Source organism: Elephantulus edwardii, unplaced genomic scaffold (assembly GCF_000299155.1).
Source record: "Elephantulus edwardii isolate Elephantulus edwardi_28Jun2011 unplaced genomic scaffold, EleEdw1.0 scaffold00127, whole genome shotgun sequence".
Classification (NCBI taxonomy): Eukaryota; Metazoa; Chordata; class Mammalia; order Macroscelidea; family Macroscelididae; genus Elephantulus; species Elephantulus edwardii.
The window spans coordinates 7,662,738-7,687,988 of NW_006399877.1; the positions used below are offsets into that span (position 1 = coordinate 7,662,738).

The 25,251-nt window shown below is 51.0% G+C and overlaps 2 protein-coding genes across 3 annotated transcripts in view; both read right to left on the reverse strand.

The window, feature by feature from the left end:
- EIF4E2 (eukaryotic translation initiation factor 4E family member 2) overlaps positions 1 to 6,738 on the reverse strand; it is a 26,832-nt gene extending 20,094 nt beyond the window's left edge. Inside the window, exons 1-2 of one of the 2 annotated variants that reach the window (XM_006893469.1) lie at positions 6,698 to 6,717; positions 5,683 to 5,700 (exon numbers count right to left, since the gene is read on the reverse strand). In XM_006893469.1, the coding sequence (XP_006893531.1) occupies positions 5,683 to 5,700; positions 6,698 to 6,717 (38 nt within the window). Of the gene's footprint in view, positions 1 to 5,682; positions 5,701 to 6,697 lie in introns of both variants that reach the window. The other variant, XM_006893470.1, reaches the window with a different exon arrangement.
- Positions 6,739 to 12,100: 5,362 nt separating this feature from the next.
- Positions 12,101 to 18,675, reverse strand: CHRNG (cholinergic receptor, nicotinic, gamma (muscle)). Its single transcript, XM_006893471.1, has 12 exons — positions 18,621 to 18,675; positions 18,381 to 18,520; positions 18,209 to 18,253; positions 17,989 to 18,098; positions 17,398 to 17,553; positions 16,062 to 16,159; positions 15,402 to 15,602; positions 15,022 to 15,136; positions 14,754 to 14,868; positions 12,972 to 13,191; positions 12,673 to 12,806; positions 12,101 to 12,274 (listed from the first exon to the last, which is right to left on the reverse strand). The coding sequence occupies exons 1-12, from the start codon at positions 18,673 to 18,675 to the stop codon at positions 12,101 to 12,103; spliced, it is 1,563 nt and encodes a 520-aa protein (XP_006893533.1).
- Between the last annotated feature and the right edge of the window lie 6,576 nt (positions 18,676 to 25,251).

Below are 25,251 nucleotides of genomic sequence, written 5' to 3' on the forward strand. Positions count from 1 at the left end.
AAAAAAAAAAGAATCCAAGTGGCCCAGTGGTTGAAACAATTTACTATAAACCAAACAGTTAATGGTTCAAACACACCAGCCACTCTGAAAGAGAAAGATGAAAGACCAGCTTCTGTACAAACTATGGAAACCCTCTCGGCCATTTGACACGTCTTACAGTCACTATTGAGTTGGAATCGACTTGATGGCAGTGGGTTTGGCATTTCAGATGAAGCTTATAACCTTCTCCCTTTTGTCATCTCTCCCAGTACTTCCCCACTGCTGTGGCTTTAGTTCAGGCCCTCCTGTCATCTCAACTGTGACAAGCAGTTTCCCTCATTCAAACCTCTCACGACATGCACACTACCACCACCAAGATCCTTCTGAATGCAGACCTGATCCTGTGGCTTCCTGGATTAAAACCTCCTAGGGTGCCTAGCTCTGGACAGTCACCCTCCAGGAGAAAGTACACGCAGCCTTCTGGAATCCAACCTAGCCTGCCTCTTCAGTGCCATTCCCTCCCCCCCCACCTCCACAAAGCGTTCCCAGTGACGTTCTCACACTTGAACTCCGCGAACACTACCCTTTCAACAGGAGGTGCCCCTTCTGCCACACTTATCCACACTAAACTTTGGGTGGTGGAGAAGGTACTTAGAGCAGGGTCTTAGTCATCTGGGTCTCTAGCACTGAGAAAAGATGTTCCATATTTGCTGAGCCAAAAATTTTTTGGGAAAAAATGTCCAAAAGGTAAACATTTTCTTGCTGTCAGAGTCAAATGCATTGCAAATGCTGACCTTTTAGGACCCTACTCAAAGGCATTTAGGTACACCTGAAGTTTAATGGATCTAAGGAAGAAAGGTAAACAAGAGTTTACCTTTAAGGTAAAAGGTGGCAGTTTTACGTTAAGAGTTCATCATGGGTCTCCTCGTGAGACCTAATGACTCTATGTTAAAACTCACGGTCAATGAGCAGATTACAAGTCAAAGCGAGGTGAACCTCGAGGAGGTTTGCAGATGCTGTAATCACACAAGAGATTACTCATCTTTCTCCTGCAGAGCTGCTGATGGATTCAAACTTCTTGACTTTGTGTCACCAGTGCCATTTCTCCTTATCTACTAGCTCCCTCCATGTATGTAGTAAGAGAATTGGGAATTTCACAGGAAGCTACCAGAAATGTTCAAACTGTACTCAGATCACATTACCCTACATAAGCACAGGAACACACATTTCATACGCACACATCTCACCTCCTTTTGGTCCCCAGTGCCTAGAAGAACATGTAAAAGGATCTCAAATAAACACCAGAGTAGGCGAACTAGCCATGTTGGGATGTGCCTGTCATGCCTAGTTCACTGCCCTGGCTGTAGAACACTCTGAGGTGGTCACTCCCTGTGCCACGGCCCTCCCTTCTTGACTCGGGATAGACTCAGGCCTAGGAAGGTCACTTGATCAGAGGGCAGACAGCCTGGCCATCCCCCAGAGGCAATCAAAAAAATCTGGGCAAATTCCTCCATCAGCTTTTCCCCTAGAAGACAGGTTGCACGCACGGCCACCAAGACAGACTCCAAACACAAATGATATGTGAGAACAAAGCCAATGAACAAACAGAGAGACAGAGAGAGAGAGAGAGACAGAGAGAGAGAGAGAGAGAGGAGAACATGAATGAGAATGGAGTCGAGGAGTAGATGTGGTGTTGTCTGGCTTAGTTCAGTTTTCCCTGGACTTCTGAGAGACCATTATCTGTGTTTACAGCACACCCTCTCCACCTGTTAAACTTTTTTTTTTTTTGTTGCCAAATTCCACCTGTTAAACTTGAGGTGGTCTTGTTTCTTTTCCTAAAGAAGCATGGCTAGCAAGTAAGTAGGTGTCATGGACTAAAACCAAACATCTACCTAGCATCCACTGTGCACAGCAGCGTCTAGGGACAAGAGCTGAAGCTCAGGCCACAGGACTTCACCTGAGGTGAACATGCGCAAGAGTCTCAGCACGGTACAAAGGCCTGGACACTCATGTGCAGCCCATCCGCTCAACAAACTCACTCCCACCCCGTTAGTTCTGACTCACAGTGACCCTCCATTGGGTTTCAGAGACTGTAAATCTTAACAGGAGGATGTCGTCCATCTGTCTTCAGTGGAGAAGGTGGTGGATTCTAACTACCAACATGCTAGCCACCAGGGTGCCAGGGGCCCTCTGTCACCACCTACCTGTTCCTAAACTCTTCGCTCCAACCATGTGAACCTACTCACTGTTTCCCGAGTGGACGTGTGGGAAGACACATACACACACAAAACCCGAGTGGACACACAAGCTGGGCGCCCTTCTCAACTTCCCCCTGGAAGGATCTGCCATTGTCCCATCTATTCTATCACAGCCAGTTGTTCTGTTCCCTCAGCTAGACTGTCCTATGGATTTTCATACTGCTTAGGCCCATGTCAATTCTTGGCTCCCTTCTTTAGGGCGAATACAGGGATTCAAACGATTTTCCTGTCTCCTTAGCTCTCCTACTGCATACAGTGGGGATCCCTCTCTTTTAGTGTTTGTTAAAGAGAGATGTAGCCTTCTCAGCATCTCCCTGTATCGATGGCCTCTGAGCAAACCATTTAAGTTTCTTTCTTTTTGGTGGCTTTGCTAGCAATCATTAGAGAAAAGGAACGAGGAAAAGCAATGACATGGGAGATGAAACAATGCTAGTGTTTCCCAAACACTTCCCCGGCCATGTTGGAGGAAACAGAAACCCTACAAGACCTGCAGCACCTGCTTTTACTTCCTGAGTGGCAATAACTAATCTCTCTGCCCTCTGCATCTACTCCTATGGTAAACCGTTTGCCTCTTCTCTTCCACAGGCGACTCTTCCTGGTCTGCTGCTGGATTTGAGCCAACTCAATGCTTCCTAGACCAAGCAGGCAATTAGTATCTCTGAGGCTTTCCAGACTATGTGGCACCGGTGAGCTCACCTGCTGCTGCCTCAGTATTGAGGACATCAGGCCATCTACTAGCATCAGACAAACAGTATCGATTTAAAAAATTAAAGCAATTCAGGGTGCTACAGGTAAGTGCCAAGTAAGTGGTTTAGACAGCAGTTAAAAATGAGCCCCAAATTAACACAGGAACAAAATATATGGCAGTTGGGACAACTAGACTAGGCAAAACAGTCCTTGTGAAAGCAGGAGAGGATATTACATGTTAACAAGATCAATGGCCACGGAAGCAAAATAGGATGCCCAGTAACTACAACCTTTGGTCATATTCACAACAGAAGAAGGTCCAACAGTAACTGGAGCTCATCAGATTATACCAGTGCACTCGGCTCCAAGCAAGAGGAACATGCTCTGAGGCGTCATGTAGTGATGAGGACAGCCTGTACAAGGCACAAGAATGTCTAAGCTTCAGAATTCTTGCAGAAAAAAATGAAAATCAAAGTAGGGACCAGGGTTCTGCTTTCGGTGCTAATTCCAAATGAAAAAAGCTAAAAAATATGTTTAAAAAATCCCAATTCAGTATGTTGGTGTGTGCCTTTTAGTCAGAATCAACTCACACCTGACCCTCCAGCAGGTTTTCAGAGGCAATAAATTGCACAGGAGATTCCATCATCCTTCTCCTTTGGAGCAGCTGGTGAATTTGAAGTGCATGCCTTTAGGGTTGCAATGCAGCCTCTTGCCACTAGGCCATGAGAGCTCCCTCTGACTCAGTGTAAGAAGAGTTAATAATTAGAACAAATTAAAAATTACAAGGTACATTCTTTTGTCAACAGAGTACATATACAAGATTAAACAACAAATCTAAATTTGATTCCCAGCATATAGCCCCTTCCTGCTGTCTTGGACAAGTTATTCAATCTCAGAGACCCTCCTCTCCTCACCTGTAAAAGGAGGAAAGTACATCCCCTCTGCAAGGCTGTTACAAGTAGAATATATGAAAAGTATCTAGCAAAACATCAGTATTACTCATTTTAAATTAGCTTATTGCAGATCCCACAATGTGGGTAAAACAGGAATAGATGAAATCACATGAGGCAATCTACTCCATCCTACATGATCACTGCAAGTTGGAATCTACTGACAACTGATTTCCACAGAAATCAAAAGATGAATTACATTGGAAAAATCTGGTATCAGTAAGCTCTCCAGAGTACTAAAGAGCAATGATGTCAGTCCACAGACTAAGGTGCACCTGGTCCAGGCCATGGTATTTGCAATTACTTGCAAATACAAGCTGGACAATGACTAAGGATGACGGGATTTATGTCTTGGATTTGTGGTGCTGGAGAACAATACTGAATATGGACGGCTAGGAGAACAAACAGGTTTGTCCTGGAGAGGGTAAAACCAGACTGCTCCCTGGAGGCAAGGATTCTGAAGCTCTATCTGACATACTTTAGTCATTTTACAAGGTAGGACCAGTCCTTGGAGAGCATCATGCTTGGAAGGATGGAGGGACAGCACAAGAGAGGAAGACCCTGGATGAGCTGGATTGACCCAGTAACTGGTGTAATGGGGGTAAGTGCGTCAGACACAATGAGGTTGTTCAAGACAGAGCAGGGTTCAGAGCTGTTGGACAGAGGGTCGCTGTGAGTTACAAGTGACTTGATAGGACATAACAACAACAAAAAAAAATGTACTTGTGTTCCTGACAGTTCCAGCCTCCTTTCCTTAAGGAGTCTTGATGGCATATGTATCAAGTGTAGCATAACATATCAAATTGCTAACCAAGAGGTCAGCAGTTCAAATCCATCAGCTGCTGCATGAGAGAAAGGTGGGCAGTCTCCTCTTATAGAGATTTCTTGACAATGATGGGCATAGTTTTCGTCTGCATCAGATGATGCATAAAACTGCTCTCTTAAGACGATTTTGAGGTATTCTGAATTCAGTGGAGGCAAAGCTTCATTGGGCTTAGACGTAGAGCAAGGTGTTGCTGGGCTAATGATCACGAATGGGGGTGCAGGGCTCGGCTAAGCCAGCCTCAGGCTGGAAGTGTCCTGTCATATTTTCTCAAGCAGTGGAGGAACTCTCCAGTGAGGAAACACCGGTGAGGAGCTGTCCAGAATGGTGGGTGTTCAGGAGCTCTGCATCTAAACTCCAGCACTCACTGCACTGGAAAAAACCCAACTGTGCAGAGCAGGTCACAACCTAAACAGGAGTAAGTCTATTTGACATTTATCATCTGTTTAGCAATTTTAATCTAAACCTGCTGGCCTGGGCTCACACACACACACACACACACACACACACACACACACACACACACACACGAGATGAAGACAACTACTAGATGCTGTCCTGTCATATACATACATGAACTGTGGAACGGACAAAGTATACAGGACTGCCAAATGACAAACAAGTACGTCTTGGAAAAAGTGTAGTCAGAGTGTTTTTTAGAAGCAAAGACTGAGAATGGCTCACACATCTTAGGTATGCTGCTAGGAGGGGCCAGTCTCAGCAAAGGACATATCTGGGAAGGTTAAGGGTCAGTGAAAGAGAGGAAGACCTTCAATGAGATGAACTGATAACGACCGCAGCAATGGCCTTAAGCGTAGCCAACTGTGAGGATGCCACTGGATTGGGCACGATTTCAATTTGTTGTCCAAGGTAAAGACACAAAGAGACACACACACACACACAGAGAACACACTTATCTCTGTGGGTCAGTGTCAGACTCTGAAACATTTACCAATTCACAAAGTATCTTTAAACCGGGCTCAATGTCCTGTCATCCTTACATCTCAACTCCTCACTGACGTGGGGCAGAAATGGCTAAAAACTGGGTTAACTTTCCTGGTGGCAAAATGCTGGCAGGTCTGGGACTGGCTACCTAGGTCTTCAGATGTGGACTTTCAAAACGACTGACGGAGCAGCGAAGAGCATAACCCACTAAAGAGACAGTGGGCAGAGTTAAGATGCAAAACCGCGCGTGCATCCCTTGTGCTGGTGCGCACCACGGGGCTGGATCGGACTCTCCACTGACCCTGCGGGGGGTGGGGGTCAGCGAGAGTCGCACAGGAGGAAACTGCCCATCCCGCGGAGCAGCTGGTGGATTCGAACCCCGGGCATTTGGGTTGGCAGCGCGCGACTCCTTATCCTAAGGCTCGCTCTGCAGTCCCTGCAGGTCACTAAAGGAGGATCTGGGGTCCCTGCAGGGGCGCGAGCGAGGACCTGGCCAGCTCTGGGCGAGGGTGCTGGGAGGAGGAGGAGGAGGGGCGGCAGAGAGGAAGCAGGAAGCAGGCTCGGGAAGATGCTGCCAGGTGTCGGCCTGCGGAGCCACTGGACCCCCCACTGCATCTGCAAAACCCTCCCCGACGGGCTGTCACCGACCCCACGCCGGACATGGGGAAACGGAGGCCCAGAGTGGACAGGTGACCAGCCCCAGGCCAGCCGGTGTGCGCGGCAAGCTGGATGCAGAGGAGGCCAGGCTGCGGGAACACCCAAACCGCCGCGGTCTCCACCCTCCACGCCGCCGGCCACACGCACCCCCCCCCGGGGCGGGGCGTCCCCCCGGGGTCCCTCCCCAAGGCCCGGCCACCCTTCCCGGGACCCCCGCTGGCCGAGCGGTGCTGAGGTGCCCGGAACCCCCAGCACCTCGCACCCCCACCCCCCCACCCCGCCGGCCACCCGGTCCCGGTCAGCCGAGGCCGGAGGGAGGGCCGAGACGCAGAGCGGGCGCCGGGCCGCACGGGGGTGCGGTTGGGGGAAGGGGCCCGGGGCGGCCACGCGCCACTCACGCGTCGAACTTGTTGTTCATCCTCTCGCCGCCGCCGTCGCCGCTGCCTCACGGGGTGACTTCCGCTCGGCCCGGTCCCTCCGCCTTGGGGCCGGCCACTTCCGGTTGCGCTGGCGGCAGCGGAACGTCGGTGCGCAGGCCCTGCGGGGGGCGGGAATCCCGGGACGCCCGCGGAGGGCGGCTGCGCGGCGGTGCGGGGCGGGGCTGCGGGCTGCGCAGCGGGTCCCCGCCCGCTGATCGCGGTGCTTGGGGCCCGCTTGTCCGGGACCTCACCCGAAGGAAGGCACGCCTGCCTGCAGCACCCTCGGAGAAAGGGGCACTGGAGAGCGCGAGCCCTGCATCCAATATGTTGTATTCCAACGTTTAGTGATCGGGTGACATAGGAGAGCGGCGCTTGGGTTCCTGGGTTGGAGTCTTTTTGGCTGCATTTCCCCAGCTCTTTCTCCCGCGAGGACACTAGGGCTTTGGAATCAATCACCAGCCGCCTTTGGCATCATTGCTGTTACGTGCCATAAAGACTCATAGCGAACGAGATCTGAACCTTGTCCTGTCCTTTGACAATCTCACGCATCATCTCCGACAAACTTGAGCCCGCGTTGCTACAGTCACCTTATCAGTCCACCTTTTTGAGGATCTTCCTCTCTCCGTGCCTCCACCTTTCCCAGTATAGTGTCTTTTTCCAAGGATTGACACCTGACAACATGCCCAAAGTAAGTGAAGTGAAGTTTTATCAGCCTTGCATCGAAGGAGCCTCCTGAGTGTATTTCATCCAAGAACTAGGTTTTGGGGTTTTGGTTGGTTGTTGGGGTTTTTTTTTTTTTTTTTTCGTTTTTAAGATAACTCTGTACTCATCATCAACACCACAATACAAAGACATCAGTTCTTCTTGTCATCCTTAGTCATGGTCCAAATTTCACATGTACAGTCAGCAACTGGAAATACCTTGGGTACAGTCTGTAAACTGAAGCACTGCTCCTTAGTACCTTGGAGAGGTCCTTGACAGCAACACTTCTTAGGGTTTCTACACTGTTGTTACCAAGGATTTTGATAGTAGATCCAAGTAATATGAAATCCTTGGCAACTTCAGTCTTTTCACTATCATGATGTTGCCTATTGGCCCAATGGTGAGGAATTTTGTGTTCTTCACAGTGAAATGCCATTCCTAATGAAGGCTGTAGTCTTTGAACTTCTTCAGTAAGTTCTTCAAGTCTTTTTTCACTTTCTGCAGGTGAAGTTGTGTCATCTGCACAACACAGGTTGTTGATAAGCTTTTCTTCAATTTTGATGCCATATTCTTCATACAGTTCAACTTTTCGAATTATTTTCTCAGCATTCAGGTTGAATAGGTATGGAAAAAGGACACAACCCTGATGCAAACCTTTTTTAAAAAAAATATTAAACTATGCAGTGTTCCTTTGCTCAGTTTGGACAACTATATATAGCTTTAACATGTGCACAATTTGGTCTTCTCAATGTTATCCATAGTTTGCTGTGATCCACAAAGTCAAATGCCTTTGCATAGTCAATAAAACATAAATAAACATCTTTATGATTTTCTCTGCTATCAGCCAAGGTCCTGTTGACAGCAGCAAGTATATCTCTCAGATATACTTCTTCTGAGTCCAGACTGAATTTCTGCCAGTTCTCTGCCACTGTACTGCTCCAGCCATTTAAAAAATAATCTTCAGCAAGATTTTACTTGCACAGGACATTCATGATATTGTTTGACATTTTCCATGGTCTTTTGGATCACCTTTTTTGTGGAATGGGAACAAATAATGGATCTCTTCCAGTACATTGGCCAGGTAGCTGTCTTCCAAATGTCTTTCATAGACTAGGAGCACATCCAGGGCTGCATTTGTCTGCAGAAAACCCCTCTGGTATTCCATCAATTCCTGGAAACTTATTTTTTGCCAGTGCCTTCAGTGCAGCTTGAACTTCTTTCATGAGCATTGGTTCTTAATTGTATGCTTCTTATTGAAATGGTTCAACATTGATCAATCCTTTTTTTGACACAATGACTATATATTTCTTTTATCTTTGGCTGCTGCTTCCTGCATTGCTCAATATTTTACTCATGAAATTATTAAGTATTACAACTTGAGGCTTGAATTAGTTCTTCAGTTCTTTTGTCTGCTTGAGAAATGTATCACTACTTTGTGCAAATCCCAACTCCAGCCCCTGTGCAGTTTGCACACACATGATATCTCTCCAGCTGTCCAGAGAATGTGATGTTATAACAGCTACTTGTAGCTGTCTGGATTCCACAAAATTATCCGTGTTAAGCACTGGCCACAATACCTCGTACAATTTGTTGTTGTTTTGTGTCATCGAATCACCAGTGCCCCTATGTACAGCAGCTCTGAACCTTTCCCTGTCCTGAGCCAGTCTTACTAATTCTGACACACCCCCCCCCATTGCTCCAGTTATTGTATCAATCCATCTCATTGGGGGTCTTCCTCTCCCATGCCGCCCCTCCACCCTTCCAAGCATGATGTCCTTCTCCAAGGACTGGTCTCTCCTGGCCACGTGCCTAAAGTCTGTGAGACGGAACTTCAAAATCCTAGTCTCCAAAGAGAAACTTGATTTCACCCTTCAGGACTCTTCTCCGGCACCACAACTCGAAGGCATCAATTCTTCTTCTGTCATCTTTGATCATTGTCCGTATCTCTGAAGCATAACAAATAATTACAAGACCATGGCCTGGAATAGGCACACTTTAGTCTCTAGGCTGACACCATTGCTTTTCAGCGCTCTGGAGAGGTCCCTGACAGCAGATTTTCCCAATGCAATTAATCTTTTAATTTTCTGACTGCTGGTGTTAAATGTGTTGATTGTGGATCCAAGCAAGCTGTAATTGTTAACAATCTCAATCTCTTCTCCATCTATCATGTGCTGCCAATTGGCCCAGTGGTGAGAATCTTTGTCTTCTTGATGTGTTGAGCTTCAGTCCATATTGAAGACTACAATCCTTGACCTCCTTGATTAATGGTAGCTATTGCTATTCTTAAGGGAACTCTGGTGACCTAGTAGTAAGGGATTGAACTACCACCCCAAAAGCACTTGGTTCGTATCCACCAGTTGCTCCATGGGGGAAATATGGACCGTCTCCTCCTGTGTGATTTACAGCCTCTGGAAAACCTTCTAGGGGGGTCAGCTTATGAATTGGTTTTGACTCAACAGCACATAACAATAATAATGACATTGTATTCTTTGTTAGGAAGATACTGTCCCTCAGTATCACTGGGACATTCTTTCTCAGACTCTCTTAAATAGCAAAATCCAGGATGCTCAAGGTTTCATAGTATTTGCATTAACCTGCTGTACACTCTCCGGTACACTTTAAACCATCTCTAGACGGTTTATAATACTAATGCAATGTGAATACTATGCAAACAGCACATTTTGTGCCCCTTTGCCTTTCAGGGATTGCTTTGAGCACTTTATTGCTAACTCGTAGCTGGCCCTCTGATGGGTTTCACTATGGAAGGGGACTGCCCATCTTTCTCTTGCAAAACTGCTGCTGGATTCAAACAGAGCGATGCAGCCTTTGGCCTCGCAGCACAAGTCCCTCTGGGTTACGCTACCAGAGCGCCCTAACTGAAGTACACCCTGCTGGTGATAGAGCCCAAAGCCAGCAGCTCTGTGCGAGAGCTCTCCTCCGAGTCTATGTCTCATTGTTGTGCTTTCAAGTGGCACCTGCACGTCTTCTGATCACCACACCTTTGATCCTGTGGTTGTAATGAGGGAAGCCGGGAACTGGCATCTGTGCACATACTACTCGTGAGGGGACAGGCTCAGGAGCAGAGATGACAAACCCAGCTGTACTCAGAGCAGCACCTGAAAACCCCTGGAGACCTTTGCTGGGCTTCTGATGAGGCCAAGGGAGGCAGGTCAGGGGCCAGCCTCGAGCCAGTGCAGCTCCCTGTTAACCCCATGCCTCCCTGTCTGTCTTGTTGCACTCCAAATTAGCCATTATTTGAGTGCTTGCCTTTGAGGGAGAGGGTCCACTTTGCATGCTGTAGAAGCATTCTCGGAGTGTGCAGTATTGAGGCAGAGAACTGGCCAATTCTGAGCTCCTGGTGTTCTGGGAAGCCCTCTTGTTCTGCACTTCATCCACACAGTTGAAATGAGAGGGACAGGGACTCTTAACTATTCATGATGTTTGAGGAACACTATTAACTGTGGAAAAACAAAGATAATAAGACTCCAAAATCTTTTTGTGATCAGTGGTAAAAAGTGGGTAAGTTACATGTGCAGATGAGGAGGAGGGCAATCTCAGTACCCAGACTGCCCGGAGGTGATGCCCGCTGGCATGGACCACTGCTGCTCCCAGCATCGCTCCTGACATCCCTCCACTAGGAACCTGCAGGGACTGTGTGAAATAGCTGCCAGGCCCAGTTCAGGAGGGTAAGAGGGGGCATTGTGTAAAACACAGCCCTTTAAATAGCAAAGATGTCCCTTTGAGGACTAATGTATACCTGACCCAACCTTTGGCCTTTCCAGTCACTTCATATGCATGTGAAAGTTGGGCAAGGAATAGAGAAGACCAAAGAATCCATGCCCCTGCGTTGTGGTGGTGAAGAATATTGACTACACTATCGAAGGTCAGAAGAAAGAACAAGTCTGTCTTGGAGGAAGTGCAACCAGAATATTCCCTAGAAGTAAGAAGGGGAAGACTTCATCTCACGCACTTTGGACATGTTATCAGGAGGGACTATTCACTAGGGAAGGACATCGTGCTTCGTAAAGTGGGAGGTCAGTAAAAAAAGAGGAAAATTCTCAACAAGGTGAGTTGACACAGTAGCTCAAACACAGCAAGGATTGTGGGGACCGTGCCTGACCAGACGACGTTGGTTATTGTACAGAGACAGTTGCTATGAGTCACAGCTAACTGGCTGGCACCCAGAGATGACATCAGGGCTTCAGAAATGTGTGGGGAGGGAGCGCTAGTGGCCTAATGGTAAGAAGCTGTGCAGCAGTCCTGAAGGGTCACAGTTCAAATCCACCAGATGCTCAGATGCTCCGCTGGAGACGGAGGGGCATTCTCCTCCTGTGACAGTCGGATCTGACTCAATGGTACAGAACAAGGAAGGAGGGAAGTAATGAGCAGAGACGTGTGGGAGCTGGTAATGCTCTCCTGAGGCGCAGAGGCAGTGGACAGGAGGCTAGGGCCAGTGAGCCAATGCGACGTGGATGCTGACCCCTAGAAGCACCCCTGCCTGCAGCCAATCACCCACCACTCTAGACTCCAGCACTGTCTCTTTATTTGGACCCAGAAGAGCGCTTTCTGGAGATCACACTTCTGAAGCTGTCCACAGAGCAAGACACAGCATCTCAGTCTCGGTGCAGCCACCTTGGTTCAGGTGAGGTTTCCCTCCCTGTGCAGCAGTGGCCAGTGGGCTCAGTCAGGTGACGGCAGGTAGGGCCGGGGGTCTCCAGGGAAGGGCAGGGCGGGCACACGGTTGTAGTGGGCCATGAGGAAGATGCCAGCGGTGCCGCAGACGAAGAGGGAGAGCATGGCCAGGAAGCAGACCCGGTCCAGCACACGGCCCACCAGGAACCACTCCTCGTTCCCCTGGGGGCAGGAGGCAGGGTCCCAGATGATGGCAAACCTCCATCGCTTCAAAACTTCTTTCTCTGTGACCCCGGGCCTGGAGAGCCTACCCCTACTCCAGTTTTCCACCAACTGCCCCACCCCTCGGAGTCCTGGTGGCACTGTAATTAAAGCACTGGCTGCCAGCCAAAAGGTTGGTACTAAAACCGACAGAGAAAGGTGTGTCAGTCGGCTTCCACAGAGACAGGCCCTGGACACCACATGCGACAGTTCTGTCCTACAGGTCGCTGTGAGTCTGAACTGACAGCAGTGGGGTGTTTCACTGGCCCTCTTGGGGGTCCACACTCATCTTCCCTGCCCCTGCCCTGGGTCTGCAGGTGCTCCTCCTGCTGACCCCCTCCCTGCCCCACCTGGCTTACACTGTTGAAATGACTCTGCTGGTGGCGGGCCCTGGCGATGAGGTTGCAGGCCTCCACGCACCTCTGGATGGCTGGTGCCGCCTGCCTCAGGCTGCTGCAGAGCTCCTGGCTCGGGCCTGGCTCCGGGCCTTTCTCTGAGGAAGCAGAGAGACTCAGGCTTGGGTACAGAGTGAAGGGAGGGAAGGTGGTCTCTCTCCCAGGCCCCCGCCCTCCGTGTACACCCCACACTGGCCCTGCACCCCTCTGCCTGCGCGCTGCCCTGGCCGGCCGGGCCCTGGCGCGCTCCCACTCGCGCTCACCCAGCTTCTCCAGCGCCGCCCGCACCAGCCCGTTGCGCCGGCTCTGCTGGAACAGCAGCTCGCTGTGGGGCAGGCCCAGGGCCGCCTGCTCCCGGGCGCGGACCGGCCACCCCGAGCAGCCGTTCTGCAGGCGGGGGCGGGGGCGAGGCTCCCGCGCTGCCCCCGGGGCCGGAGGGCGCACGTGCATGCGCAGCAGCTGGGGCAGGAGGCGTAGGAACACCTGCGGAAGGAAGGGCGTGGGGTGGCTGGTGAGGCTGGGCAGGCGCTGGGCTGGCGTGGAACCCCGGCAACAGACACGGGCAGCAGGGCAGCGACGGTAGCCGGGTACAGGAGGACCTGCACTGGAGTTTATGCTGATGGCAGCAGGTACTAGGGTGCACCTTGTAAAGACCCTTTTCCGCGTACAGCCTGTTTGGGCCCAGGCAGGCAGAGTGGGCCTGGGAAGGTGGTGGGTTTGCCATTCTAACAAGGCTGCTCCCTTTGCTCTCTAGCCACGTGGCTGGTCATTTACCTTTTCTTGCCTCAGTTTTCACATCTGTAAAATGGGAAGGGTGTATATATGCCCTCACTTTAGAGAAAGGCCAAAAATCTTACTCCAGAAGGTGCTGGACTATCAACACAAGTTAAAAAAGAAAAAGTCCACTTTCCATTCTAACTCATGGTGCCCTGTGATGTTGTGGTTGTTGTTTGTTGTTGTTGTTTCCCTTTGAGTCGGAACCAATGCATAGCTGACCCTCAAGCAGATTTTCAGAGGCAGTAATCACACAAGAGGAGATTACTATCCTTCCCCCACAGAGCTGCAGGCAGATTTGAACTTCACGCCTTCAGAATAGCAGTGCAGCTTTTTAACGCTAGGCCGATGTTGTTGTTGTTATGTGCTGTTGAGTCGCTTGCAGCTCATAGTGACCCTATATACAGCAGCTTTGAACCCTGCTCTATCTTGAGCCAATTTCATTGTCTCCGATACATTACCACAGTTACTGAGTCCATCCGTCTCATCCAGAGTCGTCTTCTCTTGCGCTGTCCCTCCACCCTTCCAAACGTGATGTCCTTCTCCAAGGACTGGTTCCTCCTGGCAACATGCCCAAAGTATGTCAGATGGAGGTTCAAAATCCTTGCCTCCAGGGAGCAGCCTGGTTTTGCCTTCTTCAGGACAGACCTGTTTGTTCTCTTGGCAGACCATGGACTATTGTAGTTAGGTGCCATTAAATGGACTACAACTCCTGATGACCCTGTGAACCACAAATCGGAGCCCTGTGCTGCCTGCTGTTACTGTGAGACAGAGTAAAACAATCCCACAGGATTTTCAAGGGCGTCATCTCTGTGGAAGTTCTGCTTCTGCATCATCTGTCAACGCATAGTTCACTGTACCACCAGGTGCTTTCATTCCCAGATAACCTCCACCAATCAATCACCCACTGGTAAGCACTTAGTTCTGTGTGCACCGCTCAAGCAAGTCATCTACGGAGCCCAAAGACTTGGATCCAAACCTTCCTAAGTGTTTAAAAATTTTTTTTTTAAATTTTGTTTTAAACCTCAGTTGGCCCGTCAGTAAAATGGCCCCAGGAGATTAAAAACAAGCCAAGCACTGGTTGATGGCAGTGCCCTGTTACGGCCTTTTCCGGGAGCCTGAGTGAGTGGACGTGTGACACCGTTAGCAGGGTCTGGCCGTGTCACCTGTTTGGCGAACGCTTCAGGTGCATCAGGACAGAAGGGGGACATGCGCAGGTACTGGCACGTGGACGGGGTGAGAGGACACAGCAGGAAAGGGAGGGATCTTGCCTTGCGGACGCCGCGGGCCATGGAGTGTGTGTGTGGAGACCTCAGGGACACGTTGAGCACGACCACGGCGTTGACGACGATGAGAATGGTCACCACCAGGAGGAAGGTCAAGTACCTGAGTGAGGCCAGGCTGACTCTTAGCCACCCCCTCCAGATGCCATCCCGACAGGTCCCCTGGGGAGAGGAGATGGCAGGAGGGCAGAGCCAGGATTCCCAAGGATGGGAGAGTGGAGGCAGGTTCCCAGTGGGCAGGTGTGAAGAGTCATACTTGCTGATGAGCGGGACCGCCTGCGACGTCTCCGGCACCTTCTTGGCCACCAGGAAGAGGAAGACGGTCTGGGCCAGAAGCACGTTGATGGCGACAGTGCACTTCTGACCGCCCGCTGCCCACAGTGGAAAGGCCACTCAGAACAAGAGGGAACCTCCCCACAGTGGGGGTGCCTCTCCAGCACAGAAAGGCCACTCCCCAGGACCCCACCTCACTGGCTCACAGAAAGCCTGCTTCCCAGGACACCTCCTCACCGAACACAGAAAGCCCGCTCCCCAGGACCCCTCCTCACCCGGACCCTGCCTTGACCACCCACAGAGAGCCCGTTCCCCAGGACTCCTCCAGCTGCGGGCTTGTTCCTGGGCCCCAGCCCCAGGTACCCTTGGCAGGCAGGAAGTAGATGAGGATGGCGACCGAGGAGATGAGTACACAGGGGGCGATGATGTTGATGACGTAGAAGAGGGGTTTGCGCTGGATAAGCAGGTAGAACCCCACCTTCTGGTGGCCCGCCTCCTCCACTGGGACCGCTGGGTCCAGTAGCATCTTGGCCGGCCGGTGCCGGATGGCCCACTCCCCGTTCTCTGTGGACAGCACGGAGGGCACAGGCAACAGGGCAGGAAACTGGACTTTTGATCCAACACTGAAGTAACATTTGTGGGGACGATGAGAACTTGGCTGGGATCTTTTTAAAAAGTACCTCATATGAATGATTGTATGTAAACCAGTTTTTTTAAAAAGGGGGGGGAATGTATCTCATGGTGTGCGGTTTATGGTTGGAGTGTACGTCCAGCTCAAGGCGGCAGCCTCCTGTGTGCAGAGTAGAACTGTTCCCAGGGGAGCAGCTTGCCAGACCTTTCCTCCTATGTACCCTGGGCCGGGAGCACTGAGCCGTCTATGCCACCAGGGTTTATAGGTTTTCATTTTAATTTCAGGAGAAGGGGCTTAACAGTAAGTGTGCCAAGCTGTGGTTTGGTGCTGGCCCTGTGGCCAGCCAAGAGGACCCCAGGAGAGGCTGCTCTAGGACCTGGGGTGCAGGATACCTGTGAAGGCTTCAGGGTCAATGAAAATCCACTCGCTGGTCTGACCATCCTCCTGGCTCAGCTGTAAATTGATCTCATTGGTGCTGTAAGTCTGGGACCTGAGAGGTGGTGGAAACAGGCTATATGGGCGAGTGTGGAAACACTCCCCGCCCCATGAGCTCACAGGGGCTTCACCAGAAGGGGAGCTGTGAGCAGTTGTGCCTCCAAATTCATAGCCCGTGTTTCCAGGTTTGCCACGGAACTTCCAGGCAATGTGGAAGGGGCGGGATCTGGGAGGAAGTGAGTTGGGTGCCTGCTGCCTGGTGTCTAAGAGCCCAGACCTACCCCGTGCTCACCCAGCCACCATCATCCCTCCTGCTGCCTCTGGTCAGACAGAGAAAAGAAATTCCTGCCTCAAGGGCAGCTGGAGGCCTGTTTATTGAGGGCCCTTCCAGAAGGTTTCCTTTATCAAAATCGGGGTTAACTGCCCTTGAGTTCTGATTGCTGGCAGCCTTGTGTGCTGGAAGGGAGCTTCTTCAGGGGCAGATTGCCAGACTTTTCTTCTGCATGCCTCTGGGTGAGTTTGAACTACTGACCTTTCAGCTAGTTGTAGAGTCATGACCCATTTACACCACCAGGTCTGCTGGAGCTCCCTCCCATGCTATGGGAGGGGTAGCTGAGACCCACAGACCACCCCCTCTTGGCTGGCTTGAGTCCCATAAGGGGGCTTCAGGGCCATACTCCTCATCCATGTCAGGACACCCCTTCCCTGTGAATGTGTCATGTGTGTTAACACACATGTGTGTGCACATCTACCCCGTACACATCATGTATTTCACGTGCACACTGATGCCTGTTCATCCCTGTGGGCAGAGACGGGGAAACTGAGGCAGCTAATAGAGGTGACTGAGGGGACAGGAACATCTTCAGAGGAGTCTGCTGGAGATCGCACAGAGGTGCCCTGGACAGGTGGGGCCTGGCCTCTGGCCTCCAGGTCATCCAGCCGAGGCCAGAAGCCTCACCTGCCCCCAAAGGCCAGGACCCCACGTCAGCTGCCTCACGGTCCCTCTTAGAGCTCCCTAAGTCCCTCCAGCTCAAGGACACCCCCATGCTGACCTCCTTTACCACCACCACCCCCAAAAGCCAAACAGGCTGTACTAGTCACTCCTGACTTGTGGCTGCCCCATGTGGGTGGTCAGAACAGAACTGGGAAATGGCGTGTTTTCCTGGCCTTTTCCCCCAGATGCCTCTTGGTGGGTTTGAACACTGAACCTTCAGGTTAGACGTTGAGTGCTTAACCATCAGTGCCACCCAGGGAGCCTCCATGGCCCTGTCCCAGCCCCGTAAGCATCCTCACTGGAAGATGAGGGAGCAGTTCTGCCAGTCGAAGGGGAAGAAGGTGACGGAGATGGGGCAGGCGGAGCGGAAGATGGCAGGTGGCAGCCAGTAGATGCAGCCGTCGGGGGACACGAGCACATTGCAGTAGAGGGCCACCTCGAACACGCCGTCCACACTGTGGGCACAGACCTCCTCCAGCTCTGGACCCTGTGCTCCTGACCAGCCCTCCACCAGCGTGGATGGGGGACCAGGGGCACCACCCCCTCCCAGCCTGCCTAACCTGGCCGTGGGAACCACCGATCCCTGAATCTCCCTGCCACCCCACCCACCGCAGGCCCGGCCTCTGACCTCTGTGGTGATGACCAGAGTGGTGACAACAGCTCCAGTCCCCCAGGGGTGGCCGGCCCCACACAGGCCCCATGCCCTGCCCTTCTGTAGGCCCCATGGGGTCACCAGGGGATGGAAGCCAAAGTCACAGGGAACAGAAGTTGCCCCCAGCTGGTCCAGCCCAGAGGGGATGGGCCACTCCAGAACCAGGCCTGCTGTCCCTGGGGTCAGAGGTCACACGTGTCACCTGGAACTTTCCCAGCCCCACATGGGCCCTTCTCACTTGTTTTCTAGCACGACATCCGGCCGCCACACCATGGGGGAGGGCACCCGCAGCACCCACAGGCCCTCGTAGTCCTGGGGGTCCCAGCGCAGGCGGTAATCACACCATTGCTGTGGGGGGGGATGCCAGGTCTCTGCTGTGGGCGGCCCGGCACCCCCAGAGCGGAATGGGAGTCCAGCCCTGGTGGGGCCATGATTGTGGTGAGCTGGGGGCCTCTTACCATCTCTATCCAGACGTTGGTGGTCAGGGCCTCCTCACGTTCGTTCTGGGGGTGCATAACCGAGGGCTGAGCCACCAGCCCTGACCCTCCTCCTGCATCAGCCTCCACAGGCCGCCAGGAGGCCAGGAGGCCACTGCCGGGGTCCCTGGGTCCCACCCCCAGGCCCGCTCACCAGGGAGATGAGGTTGGTCAGGGTGAGCTTCAGGCTCACGTTGACCACGTCCTCCTCGTGTTCAGCCGGCCGCAGGTTCGGGTCATAGTCACGCATGAGGTCGGCAAGCAGGCGCTCCTCCTGGTTGCGGCCCTGGGCGCCTGGGACGGACAGATGGCATGAGCAGTGGAGGGCACTTCAATACCCACGAGTCCCCCAGACACCAGCTCAGCTCCCCAGCCCCTGGTCCTGTGTCCATACCCAGGCCCCCTGCCAGCAGTGACAGGAGCAGCAGCAGCCCTGGGTCCCCACACATGGTGTCTCAGCTCCCGCAGCAGCGAGCGGGGTGGTGGCTCCCCAGCTCTGAACAGATTGAGGCCGGCTCCAGCTCTCACGTGACACGGCCCCCACTCCCACCGGCCTCACCAGCTGTCTGACCACAACATTGTCAGCTGTCAGGATGGGCACAATGCTGGGCTCAGGTTACCTGGGCCAGGAGGGGAGAGGGGCCCTCGGCGCCAGCAGGGACAGCAACCTCCACCCCCACCATTACACTCCTCTCCTCTGACCATGTCGACCTGGGTGGGGGTCAGGATGCAGGCAGGGACAGATGGCGGTGGGTGAGAAGGTGCACTCTACCCCTCCCTCCACCTGGCTTCCAGGGAGCTGGGGTCTGGGAGGCCCTCAGTCTTCTTACAGATGTGGTTTGTACCTGGGAGTCTTTGTGAAGATCCCTGCCCCTCTCACCTGCCCAATGCCTTTGGAGTTGATCCCTTGGGCCAGAGACAACAGGACAGTGCAGGAGCCAGAGTGGCAGTCACAGCTCATCTCAGCCTCCTTGTGCTGTAACATGAAGACCACAAGGGGGTCTTTCAGAAACAGGAGTTTACTGTCTCTGTTTTGGAGGCTAGAAGTCCAAGTTGGGGCGTGGGCTCTGGGAGATGGTCTCTTCTTGTCCTTTGAGATTCTCAGTGTCCCTTGGTTTGTGGGCGGCTCCCTGTGTGGTCTCCAACCCCATGTGTCTGTTTTTTCTTTTCTTGAGACACTATTCATTGAAGGGATTAGGATCAGGACGCACTGCACTTGGATGAGAGCTCTGGAGGCACAGTGTGTTTTATGGAGGGCTGCGAACCGGAAGTCAGCTGTTTGAATCCCCCAGCTGCTCTGAGGAAGAAAGCCATGCAGCCTCTCCCAGTAAAGATTCACAGCCTTGGAAACCTGGAGGAGGGTCAACAGTGAGTTGGAAGCCTCTTGATGGCAACATAGAAGTCAAAGACCTGTTGTATTGGGGAAATCTGCTGTCAAGCACCTTGTGAAAGTGCTCAAGAGCAAGGACATCAGTGTAGAGACTAAGGCGTGCCTGATCGAGCCATGGTATTTTCAGCTGCATCCCATGCATCTGAAAGATGGACAACAAATAAGAAAGACTGAAGAAGAATTGATGCCAGTAGGTATGCAAGATGGAAAGCGCAGGACCACACAGGCCATCATCCATCTGTTAAGCTGTCTCCAGCATCCAGGGAACGAGGCACTGGAGGTGCTGAGGACGGGCAGGAAGCATGGTAGGAGGACACACGTCCCTTCCACCCAAATGAATGGCACTGCAGTGTGTGCTAGTGAAGTGGACTTCAGCAAGATCGCCTGACCTTGGAGACCCCGATGGAGCTGGCTTTGACAGCAGCCCCAAGCACAGGGGCCAAGGGTCTCCTATCCTGGCCAGGACGTTGTGGAGTGGGGTGGTTGTGGTGCATCTGTTCCCCAGACATCTCGCCCTGTGGTCCCACTCCTACGGTTAATTTGGAGGTGCATCCTCTGCTGGCCTCAGTCCTGTGCCATCCCACACACACAGTTTTCTATGCCCATCCCCCTCCTCTCTCTCTCTCTCTCTCTCACACACACACACACACCCGTCTATGCATGGAGCCAGCTTTCCTGAAGTTTAGAGTCAGCTTGTCTCTGAGTAGCCTCCAAGGCTCCCTGACTTCCCACCTGGACCTCTAGTGGCGCACCTATATTTTTTTTGAACTAAACTGTATTTTGAGTGAATGTTTATAGAGCAAATTAGTTTTCCATTCATACACATTTTGTTTCTAAATGTTTGATTGAAATCTTCAAGCGATGACAACAGTCTCCCCATTTCCTCCTTGGGTTCCCCGTTCCATCCCTCCGCCCTTGCTGTCCACTGAGCTTTATTATCATAGATTGATCTGCCCTTTGGCTCTTTTATGGTGGATTCTTCTGAGAAGTGTGTCCCTCCTCCCTGGTGTTATTCATCACCTTATAGGCCTGTCTGCTGCTTGACTGATAATTGAGTCCTGGCGGTAGTTTCAATTGCATCTTAAAGGGCGATAAGGCTGTAGATTTGGGGTTTCTGGAGTCTGTCAGACCAGTGGGCTTGGTCTTTCTTTTCCCCGTGATTTTGAGGTTTGGTTCCATCATTTTTTCCCACTCTGTCAGAGACCTTCTCCTGTGGTCCCGTGCAGAGCAGGCAGCGGTGGTAGCCGGGCACCATCTGGAGATTCTGGTCTCAGAGCCATGGAGACTGAAGTCCCTGGGGGCCACTGGTCCTTTGGACTACCGGGTTTTCTCATTTCCTTCGCTCACTTTGTTCTGAACAGAGACCAATAGTTGTACTTTAGCTCATTGCCCACAAGCTTTTCAGACCTCAGGTGATACTCATCTAACTAGGATGGAGAACACTGACTTCGTGGATGATGTTATGCCAATTCTCCACCACATTTACATCTGAGCTCTCAAATCCAGCAACTCGTTCCCCCGAGGTGTTTGAGTTTGACTAAGAGGTTTACATCCTTTCTCCCCTGTTTACGCTGTACAGCGCATCTATTTACAGCACCTACAGATGCCTGTGTAGAAGTACGACTTCCAAATCTGCGTGGTTGTGGGTGTAGTTTCATCCATCTACACAGACCTGTTCATCCTGCCTGTCTGTCTACGTATCCGCTCCTAGATTAATGTCGACTCTTACTGCTAATCTCGGACTGGGCCTGCAGTGGTATTTACCTCTGTTGTCTCTAGTCTCACGCTCCTTCCTGTCTTCCTTTGCTGTGGTGACAGTGTGCTGGAGCTCTGAGGACCTGGTCCTTAGGGTGTTGTGCTGCTAATAAAAAGGCTGTGTCGGCTCTGGAGGTTCAAGTCCACCAGCGGCTCTGTCTGCTCCTGCCCGATGTACAGCCTCGGAAAGCCAGTGAAGAGTGCTGTGAGCCGGAGCTGACAGCAGCAGGAATTGAGTCCGACCACACCTGGCATTGCCTTGTCTTCCTTTCTCCCAATTTATGTCTCTTATCTCATTAGTGTTCCCCCCTTTGTGTTTGCAGAACAATCTCCACCTCTCCAAAAAGCATAAACAAAACCTCATTGTTGTTGAGCCAGTTCGGACTCGTACAGTGACCCCCGAGGAGAAAGCAGTGCTGTCCCACCAGGTTTCCAGCGCTGTAAGCTTTATGGAGCAGATTGCCTCATTTTCTTCCCATGAGCAGCTGGTAGGTTCAAACAACGGACCTTTTGGTTAGCAGCCATGCATTTAACCACTACACCACCAAGGCTCCTTCTCCCTCTCCACTCCCCCACAACCACACCTCTCACTCAAACACTCATCCCTGCTGAACAGAGGGCTGTCTGCTAGATCCCAGGCAGAGGAGTTGTGGGCTGGTGTCTTAAGTTTCTGCCTTTCTCCTCTCATTCTTATAAGCCTCTTGGAGAGAAAAGGAAGCTAATTGAGATCGATTTCCTCTCTGATATGAATTATGTGGCCTCTCTTACCTCTGAAGATTTACACTCCTGTTTGCTGCTTTCTCTCTGTTCTGGGAGGAGAGGGCAGGGAAGTCTCGCTGTGGTTCTGAGGAGGGCTGGTCACGGATGAGGTGTTTTTTTCCCTCCCTGGAGAGGCCAAAGGTGCAGGACCCATAAGGGGAGACTCATAGAGACATTATTCATTGTCCAACAACCACTTTCTCGGTCTCCACCTCCTTCAGCACAGACCAGAAAAGTAAAAGACCATAATGTTACGAAAATAACACGCACCGTCTAATTTGTTTGCTAAGCTTTCCCTTCCCCAGGCAACATTTTTTTTTGCAAATGTATTTTGCTAATTTTTTTAGCCTTTGGAAAACAAACATAGAAGAGCTGTGTTATTTGTGTAAAAGGAGGGTCCTCATTTTCTAGGCTTCCTTGAAGGTTGAGGTATTCCTGTGATAATATTTTGACCAACAGGAAGTTGTCTGAGGGACCCCATGGAAAAACTTTTTCTTCCTGATGACTGGGGTGAGAAATGGTTGTCCCCTTTGCTCTCCTAAACATGGACGTGAAGTGTGGAGCTGTGGCAGCCATCCTGCAGCCTGGAGGCAGCAAGCACTCCAACAAAAGCCAGCCTGCTAAGGAAGGAGGATTTTGTAGAGATCTAAGAGGCTGGATCCCTAAGAGCTTTGCTGAACAGCTGCATCAACACAGCGACCACTGCTTGTGACTTCTTATGTGAGAAAAAGGAGACCTTGTGTTTAAGCCACCATCACTGTTCCATGAAGCCTGATGCATTCCTGATACTCTGTCCCTAGAATGAAGGATTTGTAGACCAGAGGGTCTTTGATAGACTCTGAGGGGTAACTTTTTTTTTCTAATTTTATTATTTTGTGTGTGTGTGCCGTCAAATCAGATCTGACTGGTACAGGAGGAGATTGCCCCTCCTTCTCCAGCAGAGCATCTGGTGGATTCGAACCACATGCCTCTGGGATTACAGTGCAGCTTCTTGCCACTAGGCCACCAGAGCTCCCTGAGGGGTGACTAGAATTCTAAGGCCACGGGAGTGGACCGATCCTGACCTGGCACTTTAAAGTGGAACTTTCTGTGACTCAGGACCTGGACAAGAAGCACCCATAGCTGGAAGGTTCATGGCCATCTGAGTGGATCCTCCAAGTGGAGGTGGTGGATGTTGTGCACCGTCGAGTCGGGACTGACCCATAGCTCCAGCAGGTTTTCAGGGCAGTGTATCAGAAGGGATGAGACTGCACACCTTTCTCTTACAGAGCAACCGATGCATTTTGAACCACCTGTGTAAAACCTGCTGCCAATAGCGCCACCGTGCGGTAGATAGCAGCAACAACAATGGCCGAGAGACTTGAATCTGCCTGTTAGGGAGCTCGGTGGCCTAGTTGTTAGAAGCTGCGCTGCAATCCAAAGGCATGCTGTTCGAATCCAGATGGACAGTTTCTCTCCTGTGATTTACTGGGGCTAAAAACCCACTTCAGGGTCAGCTGTGAGTTGGTTCCGACTCCAGCGACACCTCAGTCTGTTATTCATAAGGTTAAGAGTTTTTTTCATATCCTTGAATATGTATCATGGAAGTGTTGCAGCCTAGAAGACACAAATTTAACTAACAAGTTAAAAGTACATGAGTCAAAAATGAAAAAGCAATAATATTCCAAGTAGAGGTTTTAATAGTGGCATAAATCAAGTTACAGAGGGAAGGTAGTTCTTACAATAAAAGGCCTGTTGACTAGTACTTTGTCTATTATAGTATATAGGTTAGGAACCACAAGATGTAGAGGCTCAACTATGTCATTTATTGTTCTTAAGTCCTGGAGCAAATTCCATCTACAACTGGGTTGTTTTACAATTTGGAAGTCCGCATGCAAGGCAGAGGTGAAGTAAGGAACTGCTTATGAGGTTTTCCATCAAGTCCAACAACTAAGAAATAGTGAGAAGAGTTGGGACCTCAGAAGGCTTTTAGGACCAAATAGTAGGCTCTTGTGTCCAGGAGAAAACAAATATACTTACCAGTAATGTTAATGCTCACCCACAGCTCTTTTGGGAGGATCTAAATCATTGAAGCATCCTCCTTTGTTTTCAGCTGGGAGCTGGGGGTTGAGAGTTTTTTAATCCATGCCTTTGAATTGCAGTATTCCCAAAGAGTATTGACTATATATCATAGACTTCCAAATGAACGAATAAATCTGCAAAGTTCATCTAGGTTGCTTCTTAGAGGAGATGATGAAAGTGCATCTCACATACTTAGAGGATGTTTCCAGGAGGGTTCAGCCCTTGGAGAGAGACATCATGTTAGGAGAGGTAGAGTGTGAATGAAAGAGAGGCAGCCCCTCAATGAGATGGACTGACACTGTGACTGTGACAGTGAGCTTGAACCTGGCGGAGGTTGTGATGATGGCACAGGACAGGACAAGGTTCAGATCTGCTCTTCATGGGGCTGCTGTGAGTTGTTGACTTGATGGCACCCAACCACAACAGTCGCTGGGTGATGATGTTAATGCACTTGTGTTAACTGAGTCCAAGCCCCACACAGAGATGCCTTGAGAGAGATGCCTGGTCATCTGCTTCTGAAACCCGGCTCTTAAAATCCCTGCCTCCTGCTCTGACACACTGTGATTATTTCCTGCATCTCTCCATAGGGAGTTGCACTGTCAATCCAAAGGCTGTGTCTCTCTGGGGGTTCAAATCCACTAGCTGCCGTGAGGAAGAAAGATGGGCAGTTTCTTCCGGTGCCATTTACAACCCCACAACTTGCTGGAGGGTCAGCTGTGAGCCAGTCATGACTAGACAGCAATGAAGTGAGTCTAAGAGATGGACCTCCCAGTGCTGAGGGCAGGTGTGAGGAGTCCCTGGACTTTCTGCGCTTCTCAGTACTGAGGCCACTCCGGTCCCTACAGATATATAAATTATAAACTGGTACCTTGGGTTTGTGGCCAGCTCAGACTGGAAGACAGAAGCAACCAAAGCCTGTTTTAGTTTTGAATAACTTATCTCTTTTTTTTAAATTAAATTTTATTAGTTTTAATGAACGTTTACAGAGATTTTGGGTTTTCATTCATTCATTGTTGCACTGTTTTCTCCACCCTCATCCCCAGTTCGTTCTTCTTCCCCC

What these genes read in the sequence shown, in the direction of transcription:
- CHRNG (XM_006893471.1), bottom strand. Translation starts at nt 18,675, where the DNA reads ATGTGTGGGGACCCAGGGCTGCTGCTGCTCCTGTCACTGCTGGCAGGG. An exon ending in CTACTTCCTGCCTGCCAAGG is followed by an intron (nt 15,137 to 15,401) that starts GTACCTGGGGCT and finishes CACTGTGGGCAG; the next exon opens with CGGGCGGTCAGAAGTGCACT. An exon ending in TGGCCCGCGGCGTCCGCAAG is followed by an intron (nt 13,192 to 14,753) that starts GCAAGATCCCTC and finishes TTCCTTCCGCAG; the next exon opens with GTGTTCCTACGCCTCCTGCC.